At 42.1% G+C, this 27,310-nt stretch overlaps 1 protein-coding gene and 1 long non-coding RNA gene across 2 annotated transcripts in view; one reads left to right on the top strand and one right to left on the bottom strand.

The window, feature by feature from the left end:
- The first annotated feature begins 2,897 nt into the window (after positions 1-2,897).
- On the top strand, positions 2,898-26,947 carry CD38 (CD38 molecule). The gene is made up of 8 exons (XM_032109662.1): positions 2,898-3,200; positions 17,094-17,223; positions 17,862-17,997; positions 18,698-18,780; positions 20,381-20,457; positions 21,109-21,201; positions 23,413-23,499; positions 25,351-26,947. Exons 1-8 carry the CDS (start codon positions 2,968-2,970, stop codon positions 25,430-25,432), a joined length of 921 nt encoding a protein of 306 aa, XP_031965553.1. The 5' UTR covers positions 2,898-2,967; the 3' UTR covers positions 25,433-26,947.
- The window catches only part of LOC116444343, a 33,949-nt gene continuing 12,981 nt past the window's right edge, over positions 6,343-27,310 (bottom strand). Inside the window, exons 2-3 of the long non-coding RNA XR_004240281.1 lie at positions 12,319-12,487; positions 6,343-6,987 (exon numbers count right to left, since the gene is read on the bottom strand). This is a non-coding gene — a long non-coding RNA (uncharacterized LOC116444343). The remainder of the gene's footprint in view (positions 6,988-12,318; positions 12,488-27,310) is intronic.

The raw sequence follows: 27,310 nt of genomic DNA on the forward strand, positions 1-27,310 counted from the left end.
TTCTTTCTCTTCTCAGCCATGCTTTGAGTGCCAGAACTATCTACATTTGACAGTAAAAAAAGAAAAGGATAATCAAAATTTTGAGTGATCAGGCCTTGGGAATAGCTGGAGGATGATCTTTTATCCCTAGTTGCCTCAAAACTATCATCCACAGAACTTACAGATAGAAGTGGGAGCTTGCTGCTTTTCCCATATGATACTCCTATGCTGATGGATAAATTGTACTGAATACAGGACCATTTTTATCAAGCTCCCTGCTGCAATACATGGTGTCAAGGCAGAGGCTGGCAATTAGGTTCCTGAAATATTTCTGATCTTTTACACCCGCTTTCTAATCACCCCACCTGAAGGTTTAGTGTAAAGGCTTTCAAAAAGGTAATACACACACCTTGAAAAGATTTGTTTAGATTTAGTGTCTTGGAAATTCACATAGCTCAAAGGACTCCAGAAGTTGGCTATCTGTTTATGAGATACAGTGCTTTCAAAAACTGTGATTTTCCTTATAGAATGCAAAAATAAGCCCCAGTAAAACAGTTCAAGAGGAATAGAGATCCATGAGCCCTTAACTGCAATCATGGGGGAAATCCTAAGTTTGGATTTCAGCAGGGTCCTGTTTACAGTACTGAATTCCTGTGGAATAAAGTCATTTAGCTTAAGGTCATTGGCACTAGGAAAACTGCTTAGGAAAAAAGTTAAATCCAGCTCACTCCACAGACCTAAGGGAATGCAAGGCCCTTGCACTGCTTTTCACCTCCCTTCAGCCTTCCTCATTTCGCTTTATCTTCTGTTCTTTCCTACCATCCCATTAAGGGAATAATGTCTCATCTCTTCTTTGCTGAGGCACTGTTATTATCTTAATCATGCCTCTTGTGGAAATACTCGAGGGCCAGAAAGTTTGCAAGGAGTGATTTCATGCTCACATTCATGGTGGGAAAGAATCTACCACCTTCTGAAACACTGGGAGTACGAGCTTTTACTGTTTTTTAGTGCTGCCTGCTCAACTCTGCTTGTCCTATTTATTCACCCTGATTAGGCTGCCAAGGCTTACTGAAAGGAAGCTTGACATTTACTCGTCTTTGACACTCCTTATGTAGTTTGAGGTCTTACAAAATCAGCAGCAAGGACACCTTCTAGAGCCTTGAGTCTGCACTCACCTTATTTGCTTATTCATTCTCGGTGAATCAATGTCATATCTGAAGAGAAGAAAAAGTTTACACAAATCAGGCTACTGAAAAATAGCAGTTTTTAAGTTTTAAACCTTTAAATTAACTATTCCATTGTTCCACTCTAAAAGTGAGTCAGATGTACTGAAGCTATGTATCTTCAATATCCAGAGCAAGCAGAGATTGCAGTGTAACTGCATAAACTGCTTAGGATAACTAGCTGGTTTTCCCAACATGGTATTTTCTTAGTTAATGAAGCTAAAATCACAAGTAGAAAATGCATGCAGAAAAAAAAAAACAAAACAAACCAAAAACATTAAAATCAAGAACTCCTCTTGTATATAATAAAATACCACACAGTTCAGCTGTCAATACCATACGTTCACATTTACAGGATGGTGAAAATAAAGAACAATCATCAGAGCCTGTCAAGGCAAAACCCATGTGCTTGGTGAAGGGAATACGGGGAAGAACTTCCTTTATGAGCTAATTCTTACAGAACTGCCTCCTACAGATCTTCCTGCACTTTGTGCACTATCAGCAATGGGGACCACAGGAGCCACAAGCAGTGTCATAGAGAGAACACTGTTGTCTCTCTTATGAAGAGATAATACTATTAGAACTGCCTGACCACTTCGGGTCTGGCAGCCTGATGTGTCCCTTTAAGACTGAGGTTTCGGTTCTGTGAAGTTCACATGATTTCTGGGAAAATGCTTAGCATACCACCTGCCAGTACAGGCTTTGGTCAGAGCACTGCATTTCTCAGGTCTTTCAAAACCACTTTGGCCTGGCTGAGATGTGTCTCAAATGTCCTTTCTCACAGTCAATCTGTTAAAGACAGGTGCTTGGTAAACAATTATTAAAAACCTATGAATAATTTTTAGTTAACATTCTGGCATTGCATAGCTTCTTTTGTTAAGATTTTGAGATTTGAGCCTTATTCGGTGTTGACTTTTTGACTAAGGAAGTAGAATTGCCCACTTGGGAAAGTACAGTAAGGAACTAACTTCCCTCTTGCAGTGAACACTTAATGCTTCCTTAGATGATTTCACACAGCCTCAAACATCCATAATTTACATACTTGTCTTAGAAATTCGTGTGACAGCTAATCCAAGCCTGTGGGCAAGGAAGAGAAGTAAAATAACCCACTGTGTGTTGATAAACTATGCTTTTATAAGTACTGCGAAGTTGATTCTGCCTTAGATAAAGTCAGAGTCAACGCCTGTCTTTTGCAAACAAATTAATTTCGGGCAAACAGACTGGGGTGGTTTGAATGAATCTTTTACTCACACGTTAGACAGAGCATTTATTTGTCGCTGCAATTATTTGAACAAGGACTCCGGGAAATTTACGAGTTATTTCCTGGGGTCACTTATGTGCGTTCCCGCCGGTAACCTCCCGAAGCTTAACTCGGGGAGGTCATGGCAAAGTAAGGCACAGAGGGCGAACAGCATCCAGGCTCTCACTTTCCCGCCCCGGTCTGGCTCTAGACCCGGCGGAACGGACGGAGCCCGCGGGGCGGGGGCGGGGGGAAGCGGCCCCGCGGTCCGGACCCTGCCCCGCCGGACCCCCGGCGGCCGCGGTCAGCCCAGGGGTGCCCGGACAGCCCCGGGGTGCCCGGAGAGCTCAGGGACCCCCGGAGAGCCCAGCGCTCCGCGGACAGCCCCGCGCTCCGCGGGCGGCCGGTGACCCGGGGCGGGCGGGGGTCAGCCCGGCCTCCCGGGCATCCGCCGGGGCGGGGGCGGCGCGGGGTGACAGAAGCCGCTGTCCCTCGGCGGAGCAGCTGCCGCCGCCCCTCAGCGCGATGCCCTTGCAGCAGGGCTCTGCCCGGACGCGGCAGCGCACCGTCCTCCTGGTGGGGATCGTGGTCCTGCTGGCCGCGCTCGTCCTCGCCGTGGTGCTGGCCTCTCTCCTGACCCATGGAAGGCACGAGGTCAAAATGCTGAAGTGGAAGGACAGGGGGACCACCAAGAACTTGCAAGAAGTCATCCTGGGAAGATGCTACAACTACATCAGGGCGCAGTACCCAGAGCTGGGGTGAGTAGAGGTCTGGGTCACGCCTCAGGTGTGAGGTGAACAGAACTGTCTCTCTCCTCCACCTGGCCGTGACCACTGGGTTTGCAGTGGCAGGGAGAAATCAGGAGCTTAAGACTCCTGCTTCGTAGAAAAATGTACAGGCAGAAACTCGGTGCCCCAGCGGTGGCTTTTTAAGGAAACTACCTGGAGAGGCAATAAAACTAACAGTAATCCTATGTCAAAACATAATAATGTTTTTCGCAACTTCCCCAATGCCTGCTGAAATAAAAGCTTGAATTCTAACAGGTTTGAGTACATGGAGGTGAAGCAATTTGCTGTACAGCTGATCTGCCAAAATCGTGTAATGTGACACTGCAGTCCTGTAACCAAAACTACACAGGAGGGAGGGAAAGGAGAAGGTTCAACACAGATTTATAGGACAGACAAAAATGTTAGAAAAACATTGAGAAGTACCTTGGGGTTATTCAAAACTGATGTTTTTAGCATGTGGGTAAGACTTCCCGATGAGCACAGACAGCTTGCATGGAGAAATAGAGGTGGATCACAATACCAGCTCAGCAGTCCCACGCAACACCTTAGCCCGGAGGTGGTCCTTGCTCAGCACATCACAGTGGGTAGTGCAACACCCCAGGCAGCCCATCCCTCCTCTCCTGCAGAAGAGATTCCATGGGCCTAGGTCTGCAATAGTGTATTAGAGCTGAGAACTGATTTTCTGATCCCTTTCTTTGCAGAGAAAGGGAAAATATGAAATAATGGGATACTGGGGCACCCAGACCCTCAGGACAGGAGCCAGAGTAGCCAGGGTCTCTCAGCAGGGAACCATCCATCCCTTCTGTGGCACCAGCCATGCTGCTTTGTGTCTGCAGTGAGCCTCTGGCAGACTTTTCCAGCGCCCTGGCCTGGGTGCTGTGGGGCTGCCCCACACCTTGGCCAGGTGACAGAACCATCCTGGTCTTTGTTGTAAAAAAGGCAATTGCCACCACTTCTTTTCATGACATTGAGCTGATGAGAACAAAGCTGATTATAGTTTGCTTGCATTTGGGTTTCTTTTGGCTTTGGATATCCTGTGCTGTATGAAAAAGCTGATTTGCAGTATTTGAAGGGTCACATGGAAAATCATGACCTGAGGGCACAGAGACTTACTCATGCTTTACATTAAATATTTGAGTGGCTTTAGTGAGGGGAAGAAAGATTCTTTTACAAATAAAATTTAAATGCTCCTGAAACTTGCAAAATCATATGCATGTTTCTAATAGGATACATTTATTTATTAAAGAAGTATACACTCAATATTTAAATCTGATATTGTCTTCAAGCCTAATAGGCTTTATTACATGGGCACATTTCATTCAAATTGGGGTGCTGAAGATGTGAAAGCCACTTTTGTGTGAATATGCTTTCAGCCACTGCCACGTATGTTTTCACTGGCAACACAGTCTGAATCTGGACCAAGAATATCACTAGGGATGATTTGTTTAGGCAATTAATTCAAGGACAACTTTAAAAGTATCACAAATCCATGATCACAAGTTTTCTAAAAAGTTTGTTATTACAAGGGGTAATATTTTGTGCTATTCATAATCCAACAATATTTAATTATCTTTGTGGCTGTGAGCTCACTTTCTTTCAGATTCAATGACTTCCGTATAGTAGGACCCTTTTTTGTTTTATTTTATTTAAGAGACAATTGTTTCCAAGGCATAGAGCACAGAAGAAGAAAAATATGCTTGTTTTGTACATCTGAAATGTTTAGAGGTTTCATGAATGGAGAATTAAATCTAGGTGCTTTTCTGGGAATCAAACCCAAGATTGCTCATTTCTGACCGCACTGAGCTCTGTGCAGTTTGTGATGTAACCAACCACTTCTGTCACTGGCGCTTTCTGATAATGACATGGGTGCCTTTAGGACACATCAAAGAGTGGGATCTTTCATCCATCTCTCTTTCATCATTAATGTAGGCCTTGGATCCTCTGTTGTATGGGATCTGTGGTGCAATTAATCAAAGAGAATAGGAACAGGGAACTTCTGCAGGGAACTGCAGAAATATGGGCAGTCTTATGAGCTGAGCAAGCTGTGCCCTATACTCTGCCAGAACTGTTGCTGCCGCTACTTCCCACCATGGGAACTTCACTATCTTGGTTAGAAATCTTTACATTTTGTCAGAAATTTGTCCATACTCTGTTCTCGCCCTTTTAATCTTACACTGATACACACATTTGTTTTAAAAGATCTGCTTTTAGGAAATTAATGGGTATTTCCTTTTATTTTTACCTTTTTTTTATATCAGAGTCAGTAAGTTCCACCTTTGATGATATTTTCTGAACATAAAATCTATTCACTGTGGTAGTTAGTGAGCGTGACATTTACAACGTTTTGCAGTGCCATATTTCAAATTGGAATAGCTGGCAGGTTTTGAAAAATAGGGGGATTGTTGACATATAACTATGGATTTTATACTGTTTCTAGCTATCACAGATGGATTTATCAGAGTTCACAAGTCTACAGCCCCCATTTAGCTCTGCTGTTGCAACTGCGTGCTGTAAATCATGTGAGAAGGCCTCTGACGGGCTAGTGTACACCTTCATTATCACAACTCTTCAATCCTTGAGGATACCTCCTTGCACTCTCCCTCAGCTTACTGGAGCCCTTACACCATGCCCAGCCAGCTGGCTCTGGTCATGCTCTTCTCTTTTCCAGTACAATCTTTGGGCTGAATCCCAGCCCAATGAGGCCACTGAAGGGCTGCTGCTGTTTGCAGTCGAGTTTTGTAACCACCTCATACAACCTGATTTTTTGTTGATTTGATTTGCTTACTCTTCAAATTCATCAAAACTCTGCATTGAACTTGCTCACCAAAGGACATTTCTTTGGTACTGCATTACAGCATCTCCTGGTAAAAATTTTATTCAACTGCCTGTGTGCAATACAATCCTCAGGTTTATTTCTGCTGCTGGCTGGCTGACTGTTATCATCTGTACACATTCAATTTCCTCAGTCTTCCTGCATAGAACCGTTGTCACGACAAAGTTCATGAGAAAGAGGAAGGGAATACCAAACACTTCAATAAAGCATTGTCAATATTAGCCCTCTTTTTAAGGACAAAAATGTGGATGGCATAGCAGCAGGCTTTAGAGGGTTTGTTCCCTGCACATAGAGTCACACACCTACACACTAACAGTAAAGAACAACATTTCTCTTTTGAATTCCCTGGAAAATACTGGCTCCAAAGCAATAGTTTGTCACAGCTTGGTAGTCTTACCTCTTTTTCAATATTAACAGAAACTAGAAGTTCTGATTTCAGTGGTCTTGTAAAAATCCTGCGTGGCCATCAGTATGGGCGGCAGTTTTGGCTGAATAAAACCAAAGGCAGTTTGAGCTGAAGAAACAATTTGACCTCAAATCACTTCGTCCTCTCCTTCCCAGTAATACGGACTCCCTCTTGTGGCTAACAAGCCGCTTGCAAATCTCACCTCCAGTCTCATGCAACGCAAAGTTTCCAAGAATTTATCCCTGTTGCAGAGTGGGGAGCACAGCGGGCGCTCAACACTGCAGGCTCACCTGCACAAGTCAGGGCACTCAGCAGATCCGTGCTGACAGAGACCAGTTGTGGTGAGACAATAACTCACCCATCACTCGGAGGATGCTGCTTATGATGGTTTGGCACCTCAGTGCCTGTTGGGGGAGGAAAAGTGGCAACACCTGTAGCCGAAGTTAACTGGTTTAGGTTTTCTCTTCACCACGTTTGAATTGGCAGGCTGAGATCAGGAACCATCAGCACTTTGTGACCTGGGAAAGGAGTGGAGAAGACACATTATCTAAAAGGTCATAGTCACTAATGCCCAAAGCATAAATGATACGTTTTTTGGATCTAGAAATAACTGATTTTACATTTGCAGCTCGAGAGAATTTTCATTCCCTGCTAATGACTGCTCCCCCCTCATATCTGCTGTTACTTCTCAGTTGTAAATTCACAGAAACACAGAATCAGAGAATGGGTCAGATTGGAAGGGACCAGAGAGGGTCAGCTGGTCCAACCTCCATGCTCAAGCAGGATCATCCTAGAGCACATTGCACAGGGTTGCATCCAGAGAACCTTGCAAGGACATACTATTTCAAAATTGTTTGAAGTCAAACCAGCTTAATTTTTGTCTTCTGACAGGAAGAGAGTACCAAGGACACAGACAGGGAGCAGTTTCAATAACACATGTAACTGCCAGGCCCAACAATGCTACTGTGCCTGAATAAGCAGTGCAAAAACCTGATGATGAAGCTGAAAGGGTAAAATTTCAATACAGTTTTAATGCAATCTTGTGTGGACACAGAATATATTTTCCCCTTAAATATAATTAGATCAACCAATGTTGTTTTTATCGTTAACAGCAAATTCTGTTGTAACAAATTTTAAGAGCCTATAATTCCATTAAATTAAGTAAGAGTTGGTGCATGTCCAGGAGAGCTGTCTTCTGACTGCACAATCATGAACACATTTTGGCTTTCTATTCCTTTGCAGCCTGTAGAGATGGAGATACATTTTGTCAAAAAGAACATATGGACCATGATTTTGTATGAGATACTATTGCATTCACAGCATAATTTCTTCCCGAAAGACATCTGGGGCTTGTTGTATGCTTACTTTTGCATTTTGCCTTTATGCTTTATTAGGCATTTTTAATCTAGTTTTCTTGTGTTTGTTCACTGATTATTAATACTTTCCCATCAAGCATGGTACTAAATACCCATGATATGATTCATTGTCACAAAAATCTTAGCTTTATTTTTTGTAGACATGATATTATATTGAAACTTACCTGAGATTTGTTTTTTCATTAAGAAAATATGCCTTACATAAGAGAAACCATTACTGAACCAGTCTTCTGAAGAGTAAAAATTACTACCCAACTGTAGGGCATTAGACCCTCTTAGAGTGCTCTGCAGATTTCTAAAGCTTCCTAATTTGATATCCATCAAACTGCAAAGGATTTAGTGTTTCTCTGTTTTTAAGAATACACTTTCTAAAAAAATCTGTTACCATTGCTGTGCCATCTTTTTTGGTCCCAGAGCAAAGAAAAGGCTTTATATGCACTGTCTGTGGAAAGGACACGGGGGCCTGGTGACAAGCTGAACATGACCCATTCAGTGTGCCCTTGTGGCAAAGGCCAGTGGTGCCTTGGGCTGCGTGAGAAGGAGCATTGGCAGCAGGGGGGCAGAGGGGATCTTTCCCCTCTGCTCAGCCCTAGTGAGATGTGTCTGGAGTGCTGGGTCCAGTTCTGGTCTTGTCACTACAAGGGAGTCAGGGACATACCTGGAACACATCTGGTGAAGGACCATGAGGATGATTGAAGTGTCTGAGATACAGAGAGGGGTTGAGAGAGCTGAGATTGTCCAGCCTGGTGAAGGGAAGGCTCAAGGTGATAAATACCAGGTGAGGGGAGTAAAGAAGAGAGAGTCAAGGTTTTCTCGATGGTATTCAGTTGCAGGACAAGAGGCAATGGGCACTAACTAAAGTACAGAAAATTCTATTTAAACATAGGGGAAAAAACAGGGGTTTTTTACTATGAGGGTGATCACAGAATGGAACGCGTTGACTGGAGATTTTGTGGAGGCTCCATCCTTGGAGAAAATTCAAAACCAGACTGATGCTAGTCCTGAGCAACCTTCTCTGAGCCAGAGACTGGACTAGATGATCACCAGAGGTGCCTTCCTTATCTTTCATCTCTTAGGAAATGCTTTTAGACTTCTAAGAGGTCCACTGGGAAACTAGGACAAACAGCAGTGAAAAAATGTTTTGGCTCATCTCTAATGGAAATGGTGTTGATATCTTGTTCCTACATGTTTGTCTCTCAGCGTTAAGATGGGCACTGTATCATCATAATAACACACTGCTTATTAAAATACCCAAATCCTAACATTTGTGTATGCTGTTAATGTTCCCCTCCCTATTTCATGTGCTTGTGTGCTGACTTTAATACCTTTTCTGTGTTAGCCTTTGTTATATGAAACATGCATAGCTCTGTTTTTCATTTCTTCTGTCCTTCAATGTTTATAGCAAGGTTTTCTTATACCATTGTTCTTCCTGAAATTGTATACAAGTGACTTCAACTGTTCTTGTAAATTTCTTGGTAGCAAAGACATCATTACTAATATTAACAATTGTTTGAGTCTTACTTAAAAGTACACTTCTCTTGAAATATGCTGTACTGAGCTTTTAGGGGGAACTGGAATATAATGTTTCGTAGGCACAAATAGACAGAGATTAGTACATGAGAATATAGAGGCAGGGCTACTGGCTATGGAGTTTGTCCTTCAAGAGAGTCTTCATTTAGTTTAAAGCTAATTTCCATAAATACTCAGGGCTGTAAGATAGAAGTCTATTTGGGTTTTATTGTCATCTCTTTCTAAAGGAAGTTCATTAGAAAGAATTAATTTTCTTTCAGCAAGAGACAAGTTCATAGGGCAGTGGGTAGCTATCATGTATTTGTTCTTGAGATAACTAATCACCAGCATATTTATTTCTGCCCTTCTGGAGTATAAATGCCACTACTAGGCTATGAAAAGCCATCCAGTTATGTGCAGAGCTCAGGCTCAGGTCTGTGTGGGAAATCTACCCTCCCATATTATAACTCCACAGACAAACCAAGGTCTGAGAGTCCAGCAGATTTAAGGGGGAGATGTCACAAGATACATTGCCTTTTGTCCATGGCCAACATCAATGGACTGCTAAAGTACAGAAATGTTGTTGAGATCTGAATTTATCTCTCACTTTGACAGTCATATGTCAACTCACCTGTCAGTTTTCTACATTGAGTTATTATAATATAAAAATTGTCATTAAATTACTCTCTATTTCTCATATACTCAAACTTTTTATATTCATTGTGCAGTGTTTAGGTATTTAATGGTGCAAGATTCCACAGAATTTCAAATATTTTTTCACATTTGGGTCAGTCTACCCACATTGCATCACTCTATTAAAATATCCTTGCAGTCATAATCTCCTTTGGTTTTCATCCCCGATACTAGAGAGAATATTATTCTGTCTGTGCTGGCCTTCTACGCGTTAATCAGAAGTATTTGCTGATGAAATACTTCTCTACTTAGTTTTCCACTGTAACTCTTTGCAGCTATTTAGTCATTCTCAGTCAGTTCTTTGCCTTCTCTCTTGTTTATTGATTTTATAGGATTGACTGTACAGGGCAATGTCTTGTGGCTGTCTAAATTATAGCACCACCCTAGGATTGAAATTATTAAATGTTTTTATGAGTTTGTTGCTGAAAAGGGGAATACTGTTCTCTCCCACTATTCCCTGCTTCAGCTCTCCTGTAACGTCTGTAGAGATGTCAGTGAAAAAAACCCATACTCAGAGGTGGTATCATTCAGCTGTCATTGCCAAGGTACGGCTAAAACTCAAGAGCTATTTAACACCTCAGAGCACCGTGAGGAAATATAACTCTGCTTATCCATAGGGATAGGAGGAATAGATCCTTTTTCCCTCTAGGGTCAAATGAAAGTCTGTCTCAAGTGTCCAAGGATTGAAAACATATGCTGAAGATGCATTCTGTCATCCCAGGAGATGACAACAAAATAAGGAATTAGCAAGGAGCTCACTCACAGTTGAACTAAATCTCTGATTTGTTCCCTTGTCTGTGTCCTGCTCACACAGACCACCCTTAAAGAAGGGATTTCTCCCAAATTACTGCATTTATGCCACATCCCAGTAGCTTTAGTTCTATTAAAAACAAACAAACAAGCAAAACAAGACAAGACAAAACAAAACAAAACAATATAGTGAAAATTCACGTTATGGGGGGAAAAAGTAAAGCTTCATTAAGCTATTGAATACTTCCCTGCTGTAACATACTTTAATTTAGATTGACATACTTTAATTTAGATCACTGTTATAGAAGTGTTTTTACAAGTTTAATATTAACATTAAAACTCTTCTAAAAATACTCTTTCTGATCAAGGGGCGAGATGCCAGCTTAAATTTATGCCCTCTATATCTGTTGATGACATGGCCCTCACTTGGAAACTTAAACTATAGAGCAACTATTACCCTCTGTCAAAATGCAGTCCAGGTGAGACTTCTGCCCTTCTGGAGGCTCTGTTCCACTTACAGAGCATCTCTGAAAACACCATCTGCTTTCACAGCTTGTTTTTCACCCAGGGAGGCTGAAACCCAGGCAGTGAAACAATCTGCTTATGTAGATGAACTCTTCACTGGTTACAGCCGCCACCTCTTGGCTCGACCCTTCCCGGAAGGGTGATAAGGCTCAGTGTTGTCCTGCAGCACCAATTCCCGACTCACATAAAATACTCTGGGAGCTATAAACCAAAGCCACAAATACTCCTGCCCTTAAAAATCTTCTTATTGCTGCCAAAGGTGAAGGACTGGTGTGATGAGGAGCTGTTACTTGCTCCAGGTCATTCCCTGTACAGGATCATACAAAGCCCTGAGGTGCACCCAGCAGCAATCTCAGTACTTTTTCCAGACCTCCAGGCTCCCCCTCTTTGCCATGCAGAATTTAATTGCTCTGCCTACAGGCAGCCTTTCCAGAAGTCACCCTTCTCTGAGGCAGGGTTCTGGGTCGCCCTCTCTATCCCCAGTCAGTTCCTCCAATGCTTTGTTTACTGATTTTTGAACTATCTAACTAGCAGAAAGCAATACTTACCAAATCAAGCTGCCAAAAAAATCAAGCATGTCATTTTCATGTTGACAAAAGTCTGTTACCTTAAGCGTTATGGTGGCAGACACTTTGCAGTAATGAAGCTAAATGGGGAACGAGAGGCTTGTGCTTATTGAAGACACAGAGATTGACAGGCCTAATTTTTTCCTTCATCTTTTTCCTTGCTGATTTCCCCCCCTTCTATTATCCTAAGGCTAAAACCAGCAGACAGTAGTGTCCTCAAACCCTCAGCAACGACAGTGTTTTGGCTGACCTCTCTTAATTCACATCTGTCTGATTTTTAGGACAAAGACACCTGATGGGAGGGTTTAGGTGCTGCACTAACAAGAAGGAAGCCGATCCCTCGTACCCACGGCCCCATTTTCTAACTCCGTGCCCTGGAGATGTGTCGCGCTGTCCCCCGGCATGAGGAACCCGCGCCTTTGGGGCTGACCTCAGCTGCTGCTCCTGGGGAGCTCCTTCTCCCGCCTGATGGCAGTGTTCTCCTTGCTTTTAGCTCCAGCTCAGCTTCACTCCGGAGACGGCCGACCACAGCTGCCTGGGCTGTCCTTGCCAGCAGCTCCAATCAATCTGCTCCAAAGCAGCAGTGAGACACGGCAAGGCTGGAAGTAGGGACGGGAAAGCTGAAGAAATAAAACCCCAGAAATGTTTAGGGCAGAAAAGGTAGCAAAAGGGTTCTGAGTTACAGAGGGCTTCTTCTCAACACAGGCATAAATGTTACTGTTCCTTGCATAATCTCTGACATAAAGACATAGCTACACATAAGCTCGCATGAAAAACAGATTGGATACGGATGTACAGATTTCACCGCTGTCTACAGCCACCACAGCTTACCAAAATGCAGCAGATAAATTGACACAGGCAAAGAGGGGTCTGATAGATGCAGAAATGTTGCTGTGCCATTTCGTTCCTTTGATGTGCATTCTCCTTCTGAGATATCTGGGCTTTTACAGGTGAAGCCCATGCCGTAGATCCCCAGAAGAGTGACAACTGGCTTTATGTCTTTGAGGAGCTATGTTATAACCACAAACATCTTGCTGACTTTTTAAAGGGTCAGATTTCTGAGTGCTTAGGTTCATCACAGTTTTGGCTTGCCGTGGTAGCAAGTGAAAAGGACTTTCTTACACAAGTTTCAGAGGTTTGATCACTGCATGGATTAGGTACATGGGCTCAGGGAACCGTTTCCAGCTCTAACTTCAGAGCGTCACCACAGAGCCACAATTAAAATTTCAGGCTGTCCTGAAGCCATTGCAATGCTTTAGAAATAAAATTCTGGACCTCAGAAAAGCTGATATTGATTGCAGGGGAGAACAGGTCTCACCAGTGAAGTGTCTCTGCCTGGAAGGGTGATTTGAAAACATGGGCAGAGTTGGTTGAGTTCTTCAGAACAAAGTCTGGAAGTAATTCTTTACTTGTAAATTTGAAATGGGTCTCATACTTGAAGCATCTCTATCAAATTCTTGAGTAGAAAACTAGAGGCAACACAGCCCGAGGGAACGCTGCCCTTCTTAAGATATTTTCAGCATTCAGTGTCAACCCAGTGCTGAACTGAGAGTAAGACATTGTTCATGGTGTAACTGAAATCAGCAGGATGAAACTTATCCTTGATATTAAACCAATTAAATCAGTTTCAATTTGGGATAAATTTGCTCCGTCATGTCCAGTTGAAGAAAAGAAAATAAAATTGTAAAGCAAAGAAAAAAAAACAGTGATTTACCAGATAGCTCAATGCCATCCCATTCCTTCCAGTGTAAGGCTACTCTTTCAAGGTTAGCCTGACCAGTGTATAGATATGCAAGAAATAATGATGCAGAAGCTGTCCATTTTTCTAATATGCACATTAAAATTTGGCTGCTGGGATAGATGCTAATGGAAATATTCTTGGCCCCAGCTTTCACTTGATAAGATTAATGTGATATTCATATACAAGGCAAATGGATAGAAATACTCAAATTTATTGGAAAATGCAAATTCTATCCCAATGTAGGGACAAATGGAGGATATGCTTTGCAGTATGTATAACATTTGGATTTAATATGGAAAAGTTTATTTGTATCCCAGCCCTTATTGTATGCTATACTGAGTTCAGGGTAGAGTCTCTGGCTCAAAAATGTCTTACGGCAAGTTCTTCAATCCTTGTTTTCCAGAAAAAGGTTGCAGTTTTCAAGTTTATAGATTTCACAGCGTTCTTTCAGTTAGTTATTATTTCACTATTACCAGCATTGCCCAGACTCTATTCATAAAAATAAAACTTGAAAAAATTAAACACAAATTTAGAGTATATTTATGTTACATATCAATGAATTTGGATTTAATATTTCAGAGTCTATAGTAGAAAAAAAGGCCTTAAATATTTCAGCATAAACAAAGTTAGCCTCAAAGGAAGAAATCCATTATGCCGAAAGAGATGACATTATGATATTTGCAGATAGGATCCAGAATTATTTCATATACAACCCAAAATACACAAACAAAAACCAGAGAAAGAGAGCACCCAAGGCCCACAGCAGAATTATCTGAATTGGATGCATTTTATTAACTGGTAGAGTGAGGATCTCTTTTGCAGAGATGGTTTTCTTTCTTTTGTATATCCAGAAAGAAAACTAAGTCAACACATTCTATGACTTGGGAGCAGCCTTAAGAGAAAAGTTTGTTTCTCCGGCATTTTTTTGGCAAGGCATATGTTCAACCTGAAATTGTTCTTGCTGGAATTTTTAGCATACCACATGCCAGAAAACTTCTTATATTGGTTCAGAAGGCCTAGAGCTACACCAGGTCTCTGCCCTCACCTCTACTCAGTGTGAGTTAAATGCGGCATACCAGACAAATATTTTCTTTCTGTGCTGGAAAAAGGATCAGGTGAAACCTTATTAACAGAGTCTACCTCAACAGTGAGACCGGAAAGAATGGCATGTCTTCTTGGAGCTGGGATTTGCAGGTCCTCAAATCTTCTCAGTGCTTATCATATGTAAACCAAAATCACAGTTCTATGTGCCCGGTAGTCTCTTGAGGATGTGAGATAAAATTTGTGCTTCATATCAGAGAAATAGCTTTCCAGTGGCAAATCAATTACTTATTGTTATTCATTTGTAAAAAAATACATGTTGATAGTTGAAAACAGCAAAAATAAAAGTTTGTTTAGCTTTTGTATTTTTTTTTTACATTGATGATATGTGCTTTTATTTCTAAAACAATGCTGAAATTGCCTAGTTTCCATAAAAGCCCATCTTTGTGACTTACCATTCTTCTGTGTGCTACAGCTAACAGTACCACACTGATTAGCAGCTGTAGAAGAGACTCCTCCGTTTGCAGGTTATGACCTACAAACTTCTGTGATATTAAAGATACAGTCTGGCTTAGCTCTGCCAGGACTGTGCATAAAGACTCTTCTCTCAGGTATTGGTGACACTGACAGACATCATCCAGTGCTGAGTTTGGTGTCTTGAAAGGACAGAACATTGATGCTTTGGATTAGTGACTCAGCAAACTGTCTTGGCATGATCATGAATCTCCTGGATGGTTTTCTTTGTGCCTCTCATGGCTGTGAGTTGAGCCTAGCAGCAGAAATGCTTTATATTGTGTCTATCTCCTACTTCTCTGCTTTGGAAATAAAAAAAAGCATGTTTTTTTTTTTGGTTTCTTAAAAAATATTTTGTATTCTGAGACCCAGCATAAAAATTTTGCCACATGAAAGGATAGATCACCAGGTACCCAGCTGTCGCCTGTGGCTGTTAACACTCTTATATAAAGCAGATTTCAGGAGTAGCTTAAAAAAAAAGAAAAGAATTACTGCCTGGAGGGCAAATCATTTGACAAATTAGAAAGTGTGAGCCATATAAATGTCTATGAGATGTGCCTGTGCTTCCAGCCAAGCCCTACAAATTATCTTTATGATACCATTGACAGTGCAGAGCAAAGGGGACAGCTGCATTTCTATAATGTCACCCCTCAGTCAGCAGGAGCCCTCTCTTTTGGATGATTCAGTGTCTCCATGTTGTAATCCTTGGTGGCAGAGAGAGGTATTTACAACTTCCCAACCCCTAAATAAAGTACCAAAGTTTGCATGTGGGTTTGCATGGTCTCTGTGGGTTATTTACACTTTGCAGCCAGAGAAAGGTTCCTCCAGGACAAAATTTAATACACCCAAGTTAAATCCTGCTAAGTAAAACATGAATTCTTGCTGACACAAGAGTGCAACAGCAATACAATGACCGTGCTCCCTGCAGCATCCACAGTTTGGCTTCTTAATTCTACAGTGATGTAACTGAAAGTGCATTTAGGCTCTTGAATGAAATAATAGTCCTGTTAAAAATCATCATTGTTACTCATCTTTATTTACCAAGAAGTAAATTTGGTTCATATAAAAGAGAGGTGTGGTCCCTAATGCAACTGGGGCTGGCTCTGTAACAGACTGGCATGACATGAAAGGAAATTTGGGATGCACCAGAGCTGCCTCAGTAGGCCATTTAGCTGGAGACCCTCCAGGCTGACGTGCCCTGTCCCTGCTCCCAGGCTCAGTTTCAGACAGCAATGTACAGTGGTACCTGATCTGGATCCTGGTTTTACATGAGCAAATCCACCATGCCTCTAGCAAAGCCAATAGCTGCAAATTAGTGCATGAACAAAAATAATCTCAGCTAAAACTCTGCTTTTGGTTTGGTCCCAAACAGCTAAATCACTGCTTTTGTTTTAGATAAAATTTATATTAAATTTAGTTTTATTTTACAGATTTTTTTCTGTAGGGTCAAACTCTCTGCAGGGAGACACATGGGCATATTTTTGGCTTGCTGTATCTGAGGGGATAGCATCCTTTGGCCATACTTTTAAAATGTACAACCTATAGTCTGAGAAGCTATTTGCTTCTCATGATTTGGTATGAATAATCAAGAAATTTGATCTTTTGGTTATGTGAAATCAGCATGGATCATTTTAAGGGATAAGAACATAGATGACATTTGGATATTGCAATAAACAGTAATTTGAAATGCAGGAGAGAGAGAAAGATGATTTGGAACTGTTTATTCCTCAGTATATATTTACTCTGCTGAAGATACTCTGCTTTTGTAATGGATCATATATTTGGTGCCTGAGCATAGTTGGAATTCTTCTAACATCTGGTCCAGAGTGTTTGACTAGAACAGAGGGAGAACCTTTCACAGACACAAATACTCATAAATATTTATTAACTATGTTTTAATCTTTCGGCAGAGATAAGGATTGCCTAAAAATATGGGAATCATTGAAAGATGCATTCATTTACAAGAATCCCTGTAATATCACAGCAGAAGATTATCAGCCTTTGATGGAGCTAGCGAGTCATCCTATTCCCTGTAACAAGGTAACAATGCATGGTGGGCTGTGGTGGCATGGCAGGTCTGGGCAGTGTTCTGAGCGGTGGGATCTCATCCATAACAACTGTGAGGGTCTGTAGGTTGGTGAGGATGATATTTTGCTTTTGCACTTATTGCCACAGTCCTGCGGTTACACCTTTGGACCCCCATAACCCTGTCCATGCCCTATTGCTGGGAATCATCCCTGTGTAAGGCTTGCCTCAAGCCGGTACCAAGATCATCCCAGTGAAGTGACACAAATGTCCCTGTTCCCTGAGCATATGGCTCTCTGTAAGGAGCAAGCCATCATGTCATTAGAGGGACACTGCTTCCAGAAAGCTGTTCTTCCATATGCAGCTCAAAAGCAAACAACAAATTTGGTATATGTCCTATGAGAACTAGTCAAACCTTTCTTTCAAAATCCTTTAAAAGCGAAACATGTCCCGTTCCACAAAAAAACCCCACCCAAAATACTTTGCAAATGAGAGTGTTCAAATAAGAACTGACCCACCAGGGTGAACTTGCTGCATTTTAATATAAACTAAAACTCCTTCGTTATCATGAACCTTCTGGTTTTCTCCTGAAAAAACTTCTGACCAGCTCTAGTATAGTTATCACTCACCAGACATTGTACCTTATTTCACAGTCACTGTTTTGGAGCAAGACAAATGACCTTGTTCATCGTTATACAAAATCCAACCAAAATTTCCTTACCTTGGAGGACACCTTGTTGGGTTATATGGCTGATAGAATTTCATGGTGTGGAGACCCCTCTGCCCCAGGTAATCAACACCTAAACACAATCCTTTTCACATTCTTTTCTAGTGATTTAGTTTAAAACCTTAACTGTCCAATATTTTGGAAGTCTGAAAATAATACCTATTTCTCAGATTAGATTAAAAACCACAGCTTTGGACGTTATTTTAACACCAAGATGTTGCTTGAACTATGGTGACATCTAGACCTCTTTACTTAGTTTGCTTGCTTCCACCCTGTGACTCCTGTGGGACAAACTGCAAAACAGGAGTGTCATTCAAACAGGACCTGGCCACAGGCCAGTCAAAGTGCTGGGGCAGTGTGCAGGTGCCTTGGGGGTATCACTGCCCACATGACTCCCGGGTTGGTGCTTAAGGCTTTAAACTGGGCTGGAATTGCTGAAAATGTTGGGCAAAGCTTAATTTTTCCATGCAATCAGACAGCACTTGTCAAGAGCCAACCTGTTTCTCACATTTGGGACTGTGTGTTTTCCCTTCTCAGTTTTCTGAGAATTATTTTTGGTATGGGGTCTGCAACTCCCTCCCTGAAAAGACTGTGAGCAAATGGGAAGACCTTTGAAGAGATGCAAATTCCTTTTCCTCTTAGAGCCCTCTCCTCATGTAGTCTTCCTGGTAGAGGGCAAATCTTTTTGCTCACAAAGCCACATAAGCCTTGCAAAAATATTCAGTCTAACCTTAGCTATTCTATAAATGTATTTTTTCTCAGGAATCAACTATGAATCTTGTCCGAAACGAAGTGAATGTGAGAGCAACCCTGGCTCTGTGTTCTGGAAAATGGCATCCAAGATGGTGAGATCTAGAATAAATCTCCCTGAATCCAAAAGCATAGAAGTGCGCTAAGTTCCTGACATTGCCAAAAAATGATATTGCAGATTGGACTTAAAACATGGAATAGTAGAAGTTGACAAAAGCTTTAGCTCCCGATGTCAAAAATCATTGTGTTGGAATCCAAGGTCCCATATTTAATGTACAGTATTTAATGTCCTTGTAGTTTGGGCATTCTTTTTGTGGACAGAGCCTGAGTGTCAGTGTCTAGAACAACCCTTGGCAGAGAGCTGGAGCTCTGCAAGTAATATTCACAATTATAGCAATCACCTTAATTAAATCACAGGACTTAAATTGATACAGTAAAATATATTTTAGCATGCTAATGTGGAAAGCAGTACCCAAATTGGCACAGAAGTTTTCCAAGAGGCCGAGAATCCCCTTGCACTTCCTGGTATAAGCCTGAAGAGCACATCCTCCCACATCAGTATCTGGCAGGGTTCCTGTGATGTCCCCACCCATAGACACATGCCAGCTCCCATCACAAGAATGAGATCCTGCTGGTCCCAGCTAAACAATTAGCCTGGCTTTGTTGAGTCAGCACTTTATGGGAACAAAGGGCCAGAGAAAAACCTGATGTCCTGTATAACTTTAATTTTACATGTCTCTCAAGGTTTCACCCTTGGTATGACTATCAGTAGGTGACTGCTCAGGTGGAAAACAAGCATTCCTGTATGCTCCAGCTCTCATGTATGTAAGAAAAAGTCTACTCACCATAAAAAAAAGAAATTGTTTTGTGGGTAAACTGGAAGTGAAAATGGGTCAGTTCCAGAGTCTGGGAGAGATAAAACCACCATACAGACTGAGCTTTTGCTCAGGTGCAGGCTTCCTTCCTTCTTGAAACTTTGCAGCTCTCAAGATCTGAGTTTGAGCCACACTATTTAAGAGGAGATGAAAGATTTGATAAGTACAGTCACCTGCATAAAGTTTTTTAAAAATTCTTTGTCTTATCAATGGATTATATATCTAGAGTAAGTACTTTATAGACCTTAGTAGACTTTAAATATTTGGACATGAGTTGTAAAGAATAAAAAAGCAGTGATTACATGATCCAGTATATCAAAAATCAAATCAAACAAAACTCAGTGATGAGTTTTAGTAAAATACCAAGAGAGAAAAATCCCAAGCCACAAAAGAACAAAGAGCATGAGTCACAAGGAAACAAGTATGTCATGGTCTGTGTGTCCTTAAACTAGTGGTACCTCTGTTCTGGCTTGACCTTACTTCCAGAGCTAAAGCAGTCATAGGATTATTGTGAATTACTACAGACAGTTGTCACTGCTGGGGCTCTGGAAAGCCCTATGGAGACTGAAACCAGCCAAGTTGCTGTACCAATCCCATGCAACCTTAGACAGTCAATTCATAGCTGCCTAATGAGGCTTTATCACAGTTTTGCCATAGACTTTGGAGGCTTTTTTTTTGCACTGAAATGTTCTGCAAAAATATTGCCCAGATCCTCTGCTTGTATTAGACAGTTTTGAGGACACCAGTGAATTCTACCAGCCCCAAGTCTGACTTGGCACTGCATGTAGGGTCAGAGTATAATGTCATTGTTTTTGTTCAGTTTGCAGAATCAGCATGTGGTGTGGTTCAGGTGATGCTGAATGGATCAATAGAAGCTGGAGCTTTCAGAAGCAGCAGGTATTCACTCAGCACACAATCATTCGTGTTTCTGTGGGGCTGCATGTGGTGTGTCTGCCTGTGAGTCCCAGTGCAGAAGGCTTTTTGGTAAATTCACCACTGGCTGATGTAAACCTGATTCTTTTAACTCCTTCTATACAGACACTGTAACTGAAATCTTTCCTAGGGTATGTAGATGGGGTATCCAGTGCCCTCTCACTGCACAAAGTAACTTGATTATTACAATTTCTTTGGTTTTACCCCACTAGACTGTGCATCCTTGGGCTGCCTGGCTGGAAGTGCAGTCTTGATTAATATCAAAAGAGGAAGAATATGCTCTCTGAGGAAAGAGCCATGGTCATTTCCCTGGCATCAAACCAAATCAATAGCCAGGAAACCAAACAGGAGAAGAGGCATTACAGATGGCAAAAGTTCAGCTTGTTTCTGTCTGCAAACAGTTTCAGAAGTCCCCCTGAAAATGAAACAGGAATGGGGAGAAAACATTTGACCATAAGGCAATTAAATAATCTATGAAAATCCATTGGCAAGATGATGTTCTCTCCACTGAGTGTAATAGCAGCACTAATAAACACTGGTATTTGGGGAGTGTACTCTCTACATCTTTCTGAGATAACTAAGAGTGTTTTGCTGTTTTGTGCTCCATTCTTACAGCATCTTTGGAAGTATTGAGGTCTTTAACCTGAATCCAGATAAAGTCTCTGAAGTGCACATTTGGCTTATGCAAGACATTGGTGGACCCCAGAGGTAAGTCACACTGGTGCACAGTGATGAGCAGTGTGTGGAAGGCATGGGGCACAGCTCACGTCTGACAGTGACATTGTCTTAAACTCATGAAATCTGCTCTACGTTCACCCTTTAGATGCTTACTCTGCAGGAAAGAATAACGTTTGTACTGTTGTTTCCTCTACTGTTTTTTTGTAGGTACTGCTAAGTTATAGCTAAGACAACTTAGTTATAGCTAAGACACAATGACATTTCCCTTGCTTTCTAGAGGTCCCATGACCTTTAAGCTCCTCTCAACCCCACTGAGCTCCTACAGATCTTTGCTATGGGTGCAGCACTGAAGTCAGAGACCAGGCTGTTTGCAAGGGTAAACAGCTGGGAAATATACTTGTCCACAGGAACAGCATAATTATCCTGAGCACAGCCATTTTTGATTGCCAGAACAGGTTGTGGAGTCTCCATCTGTGGACATACTCAAAACGTAACTGGGACCTGGGCAACCTTCTCCAGCTCATATTGGTTTGACTAGGTGATGTCAAGCAGTCCCTTCTTACCTAAATGAGTCTGTGATTTTTAACAACAAATCTGTGGTTGAAATGCTTACCATGGAATTACTGATACCAGAACAGTGACCTCAAATCACATCTGAGCCTTTCTGAGTGATCTTTTTCATCCCAATTAGATTCATTTGCAGATCTATCACATTTCAAGCACTAAGCATGAGGCTCTGTGCCTTTGACCCCTCCTTTCACAGCCAGTTCTGTGGCTCACATCGTCATAGTGCACTGCCACAGTTTCCCCCGTTCTTAAGGATCTCCATGACAGAAACAGCAGCCTTGGCGCCGTGGATCAGGAAGCAGGCTGTGATGATGCAGTGCTGCTTAGGAAGGAGTGTGGACCTTGGTCAGACAGCCTCACTCTCTGACACAATTCCAGCTCCAGTGTTGCAGCCCCTCCCTTTAGCCCAGACACCCAGAAATGTCCCCGTTCCACATGAGCTGACATACCTTCCATGGTTCACAGGTGTGCATCTATGCTGGGGTCAGCATACCAGACTTACTCTTGTCGTCCTTTGCATAAAGGTTTGGTGAAGAAAAGGACATCGACTAATCTTACATCCGTTTCCCAGACATTGCACTGGATCCTTTGTCCCATGATTTCCCAACATCAGAAAAGCCATCATGCTCCCCCTCAACAGCTTCAAAAAGACAGTGCCCTGCCAGCCCGCTTGCTGGACACATCCTTCTCCTGTGACAAGTTCATAGCAATTCCCTTTTTATTTTCTTCTTGCTTCCAAGGAGAGAGAGGAAGGGTAGCCCCAATAGTATGTATTCCTTATATCTTCTGGTTTGTATTCCATGTTGAATCACTGATAGCTTGTCAAGTCTAGTGAACAAAAAAGAGCTTGCTTTGCTTTCCACTAATGTCATATGTTAGGAACTGGATTTGCCCCCAGCAGTAGAAATGTGTCCTATGCTCTGGATGAGGAGATGATTTTTACCCTGAGGTAGCAAGTATTTTGCTGTGTCTCTGTCTGTGCCTATGACACTTGTCAAACCTCTGACTACAGCTTTGGGGCCCTTGGGCTATTAAATTAAATTAAGCATAGAGATAAAGATTTTGTAGGTATGAGAGTGCTACATGTTTCATTAAACCTTTACCTGGATGGGAAAGAAAACACAAGTTAGGGCTCCTACCAAAGCAATAGTGGTTGAAACAGCCTCTTGTCAAAATAGGGCAGCAGCAGCAGCCATAAACTGAGTCAGACAGGAGGTAGCTGCTTCCTCCCATGCTTTCTATCAGTGTCCTCCTATCTTACTTCCTATCTGAGACTTGGCTGCTGGCTTTCATGATTGGCCTTTTCTTATCACACAGAGGACTTGATCCTTTTGCCCTTTCACAGATTTCAATGAGCCTTATATTGTGCTGCTGTGGATGGAAGCCACCAGCAGCAAAGGAGCAGTTCTAGAGCACCCTAACTGGGAATGGGACTGGGTCATTTCCCACAGATGTCCTCCTGCATGAAGCTCTCATGCAAGATGCACAGCTGAACATCCCATAGTTTCTACCAGCAAAGGCCCAATGGTAGCAAAGTTCCACAAATCCAATGGACTTTATAGCACATTAGCAAACAAGCTTTTAAAGAATCTTACCTATAATAAAGCATGTGGAATTTAGGTGAGCATTTTGTACACACAAGGAACACAAGTAACCGAAGTCTTCTCTCTACAGTGAATCCTGCTCAGGTCATTCCATTCAGAAGTTAATAAGCATCTTAGAAGAGCGAAACTTTAAGATCATTTGTGAAGACAACTACAGGTAATTATCCACTCATGATGGTGACAACTTTGCTAACATAAAACTAATATTGCAGGTTAACAGCAAGCTAGAGAAGACTTCCTCCTTCCTGCCATGACATCCCTCCAGTGTGGCTGGGTCTTTCTCAGGGACTTCCAGCCAGGCTGCAGCCCTGGTGTTGGCTGGGTCTGGGGCTTGCTCTCTGCCCTATGCTTCCCATTGAGCATGTTCAGTTGTTTTCAGGGAGGGAGAAATCCAGCTGCCAGATTTTCTTCTGACTGGGCTTTTACCTAAAATAATCTGAACCAAACAGGCAGCTTTCCTCCCTGCTGCATACAGATAACACAGGGTTCCAAGGGTGGTCCTTACTTCCTTCACCATGGTTTGAGTGTGCTCTCTGTCCTGCTGCTTTGTCAGAGAGTGAGGCATGAGACACGATAAGCATTACTAATTACTATAATTTACTATTGTCAGCAGCTAAAAACAGGAGTCTGGGAAACAGCAGCCCAAGTCCTGACTTGTCTGAAATCTCCATCTTCCTGCTGAGGAAATACAAAAGCCAGAGACCCTTTATCTCTCTGTGTGGGTTCAGAGACCTTCACACAGGGCAAAATTGTTCTTTAGAGACATTAGAAAAGCAGCAAACATTCAATATTGCTCATATCTTATCTGTCAGGAACAGCTTTTCAGTGTCAAGGACTCATACTGGGATAAGAACATTTACAAAGTAAACATACATTTCTATGAACTTCTGAGTTTGTGACAATAGTTTAAGTAAGGAAAAATTGGTCTGCAAAGGAGACAAATGATAGGTCTTTAAATCTGAAGGCAGAGCAAAATGTTCCTGTCTGGGTATTGCTGAACCTGATTAATGGGTGCTCTGCACTTCGTGAAAAAATTAGCCCTGGTGTAGTGCATAAATCTGCCAAATCATGTGCTTACTTTCTCTTTGGGTAAATGGAACCTTTTACCAATACTCCCAGGACTTTTAAGTAGGTTCAGATTATTTCAGCCTATGATGAAATGGCCCATGGGGCAAGGCAGAAAGGGGAAATATATCACAGCTTAGACCCCTTGTGTCTTAGCACTGGAAGGTACCTGGCACACCCATTGCTGTATCTCACAACTCACTTCTGAAGGTAAAGTAACAAGTATGGCTTTTTGTCAAAGCTCAGCTAACACAGATATAAACAACTGGATTGAACAACATGGACAATTAATTTTATTATGGGCAGAATAATAAAACAAGAAATTTACAGGTAAAGCCAAACTTCAGACTGTGTAAGTTGGCTTCACACCCCTACACTCATTGCAAACAGAAACATGTGGGTCTGTACCAGCTGGGCATCTGGCTTTTCATGCCATTTAGCAACTGAAGCTGATCATTTTCTCTTGCTCTTGTCCATGTCAATAGTATCTTCCAGAAGTTTCTTTAAAACTGGATTCACTGGATGCATTAGAAAAAAACCTCATCATATGTGACATTCATAGCAACAGCTTTCTGTTGTAGCATTAGGGGTTACCAGTGAGTAAGCCAGATTGTGAACTTCCAGCATGGCAGGAATTCCACAGTCTGTGCAAGACATGTTGCTTCTTTTTTGCAATTATTTTTTATATTGCAGCATAGCTGACATGCTGTGAGGTCAGATCCTACTTTGTTTTCTACTGACTTGCCCTTGTCCCTTAAAAACACCTAAATTACCTTTCTGCAGCAAGATCAAAAAGAATTACGCTAAGAAAAGCCATCTGCTTGATAAGCACAGGTGTAACACGCACTTTGACTTTCACATTGCATTCAGTAACTGTGAAGTTACTCTGTTGTACTTGCAAAGTGGTTATTAAATATTTGTTTGGTTTCATTTCTTATTTCAGGCCTGTTCAGCTCCTTCAGTGTGTGCATAACCCTGACCACACAGACTGCAGGCTTTGCACCAACGGCACAGCAATTCCATGAAACAGAGTCCCCCGCACTACTGAAAAATTTCATTCCTTGTGTGTAAAGCTGGGAAAGATGTGGCTACATAGCTAAGAGTGATAACAGTAGCATGGTGTGTACTGAGTCCATAACCAGAAATCCTTGCTGTGGTACTAACAGCCAAGTAGTGGGAGACAATACCTGAGGTGTGATACTGTACACACACACACACAAACACACTCTTTCAGATGGGCTGGGCCTGTGGGCAGTGACTGAGGGCAAGTGCTTTGCCCTGGGTTTGCTCCCTCCTATACAGCTCCCCACTGGTACAGAGCAGGGACTCCCTGGGGCATGCATAGAGAAGAAAGAGACTTTCTAGGAGAAGCAGAACTTGCCCAGATCAGCACTCATCTTCCTTCCTGCTGAAAGGTTAGGTAGGAAATGACCAGGACATGCGACGCTTTCCCTGCATCCCAGTGCAACCTTCCCCCAGAGGGGGAACATTGCCCACTGGCACATAGTATAAATCATGGCTTTCCCAGGTACTGTGACACTTCTGAGCAGGTAAAGCAAGCAATGGAATAGGCAGAGTGGTTCTTGCCTTTTAATGGGTATCACAGTAAACAGCTGGTGGGAAGACAGCTGAGCTGAGCCAAGAAAAGAACAGAAACTCCTCAGAGGGTTGCCTGCACCTGTAAGAACTGCTGAGTGTGCAGCCGGGAGAGAAAATTGTGAGACTGACTCAGATAGCTCCATTAAAATCCTACTGAATATACCACTGCTGGTCAGATTACATTTTGTTCTTAATATAGAAGTAGACACTAGCCTCCCAACTTTCATAAAAGGTCCCTCAGGCCACAGCTTGAATACTGTGGAATCCACTGGAATAGAAACAAACATCAAATGGTTGCCACAGTAAGGAGTCTCTCTTGACCTCAGTTTCTGCAGTGAAAGGTGGTGCCTTGAGGTGTATAATTCACAAGCACCAACACGCCATAGTGCACTGAAACAGCAGGTTTCACTGATTTCCTTTGATTTCTATTTTACCAGTCTCAAGTGCAGTGCTTATAGCAAAGCAAGTATCTGAGGCCAGCTTGTGGCCATGGCTGTAGTGCCTCTGTGCAGTGCCATTGACACTAAGTGAGCAGAGCAGCCTTTGCTATAGATACACTCCTGGGTGCTGAGGTGAAAATGTAACCAGCAGCTGCCAAGCACATCCTTATGGAACTACACAAGCTGGTGTAACTTTGAAAATCTCTAGATAAAGCTCGTCTCTGTAATAGCAATAGAAGGCCTGCACTGAGCCTGGCTGGACCAACCCAAGACCTCACCCGCAATGTTTACAGTAAGTGAAATGTATTTTTATTTGCAAGCTGTTATGTAACCACTTAGATGCATCAACATAGACACATACCAATACTTTGAAATAGGTTGTTTTTCTATCAGTTAAAAGTTTGTATTCATGCTCATTTTTGTACTTCTTCTGTTGCAATATAAAATATTGACTGTAAAATCAAGATCTATAATAAAATTGCTGATGACAAATGTTGTTAATTCAGTTTCACATTGTATGTAACCTCAGAAAGTTAAGAAAGAAAGATTCCTAGAAGGCCAAAATCGGCCACTTCCTAAAAACAACTCAGAAATCTGCTCAAAGTATGAAACACTATATGCAACCACCCAGGACAGCAGAGAAACAGAGCCCATCCTCCCCAGGCTGTGTTCTCCATCTGATACAGACAAGTCACCGTTTTTGTAGGTGGCTGGAAGTGAAGCATCCTGAGTCTTTATCTTGAACATAGACATACATATATGTATTGTTCTTGGCCATAGTAGTTAAGAAAGATGATTGTTCTTATCAGTGGTTGTGTACTAAGATACTAAGAAGCAAACTGTGCTTTTGGAGGCTGAGGTGTG

Source organism: Corvus moneduloides, chromosome 5, assembly GCF_009650955.1.
Source record: "Corvus moneduloides isolate bCorMon1 chromosome 5, bCorMon1.pri, whole genome shotgun sequence".
Taxonomy (NCBI): domain Eukaryota; kingdom Metazoa; phylum Chordata; class Aves; order Passeriformes; family Corvidae; genus Corvus; species Corvus moneduloides.

Bases quoted from the DNA above. Each gene is read 5' to 3' on its own strand.
- CD38 (XM_032109662.1), top strand. From the start codon at position 2,968: ATGCCCTTGCAGCAGGGCTCTGCCCGGACGCGGCAGCGCACCGTCCTC. The intron at 17,224-17,861 runs GTAACAATGCAT...CTTATTTCACAG, and splicing joins ATCCTATTCCCTGTAACAAG to TCACTGTTTTGGAGCAAGAC. The intron at 23,500-25,350 runs GTAATTATCCAC...TTCTTATTTCAG, and splicing joins ATTTGTGAAGACAACTACAG to GCCTGTTCAGCTCCTTCAGT.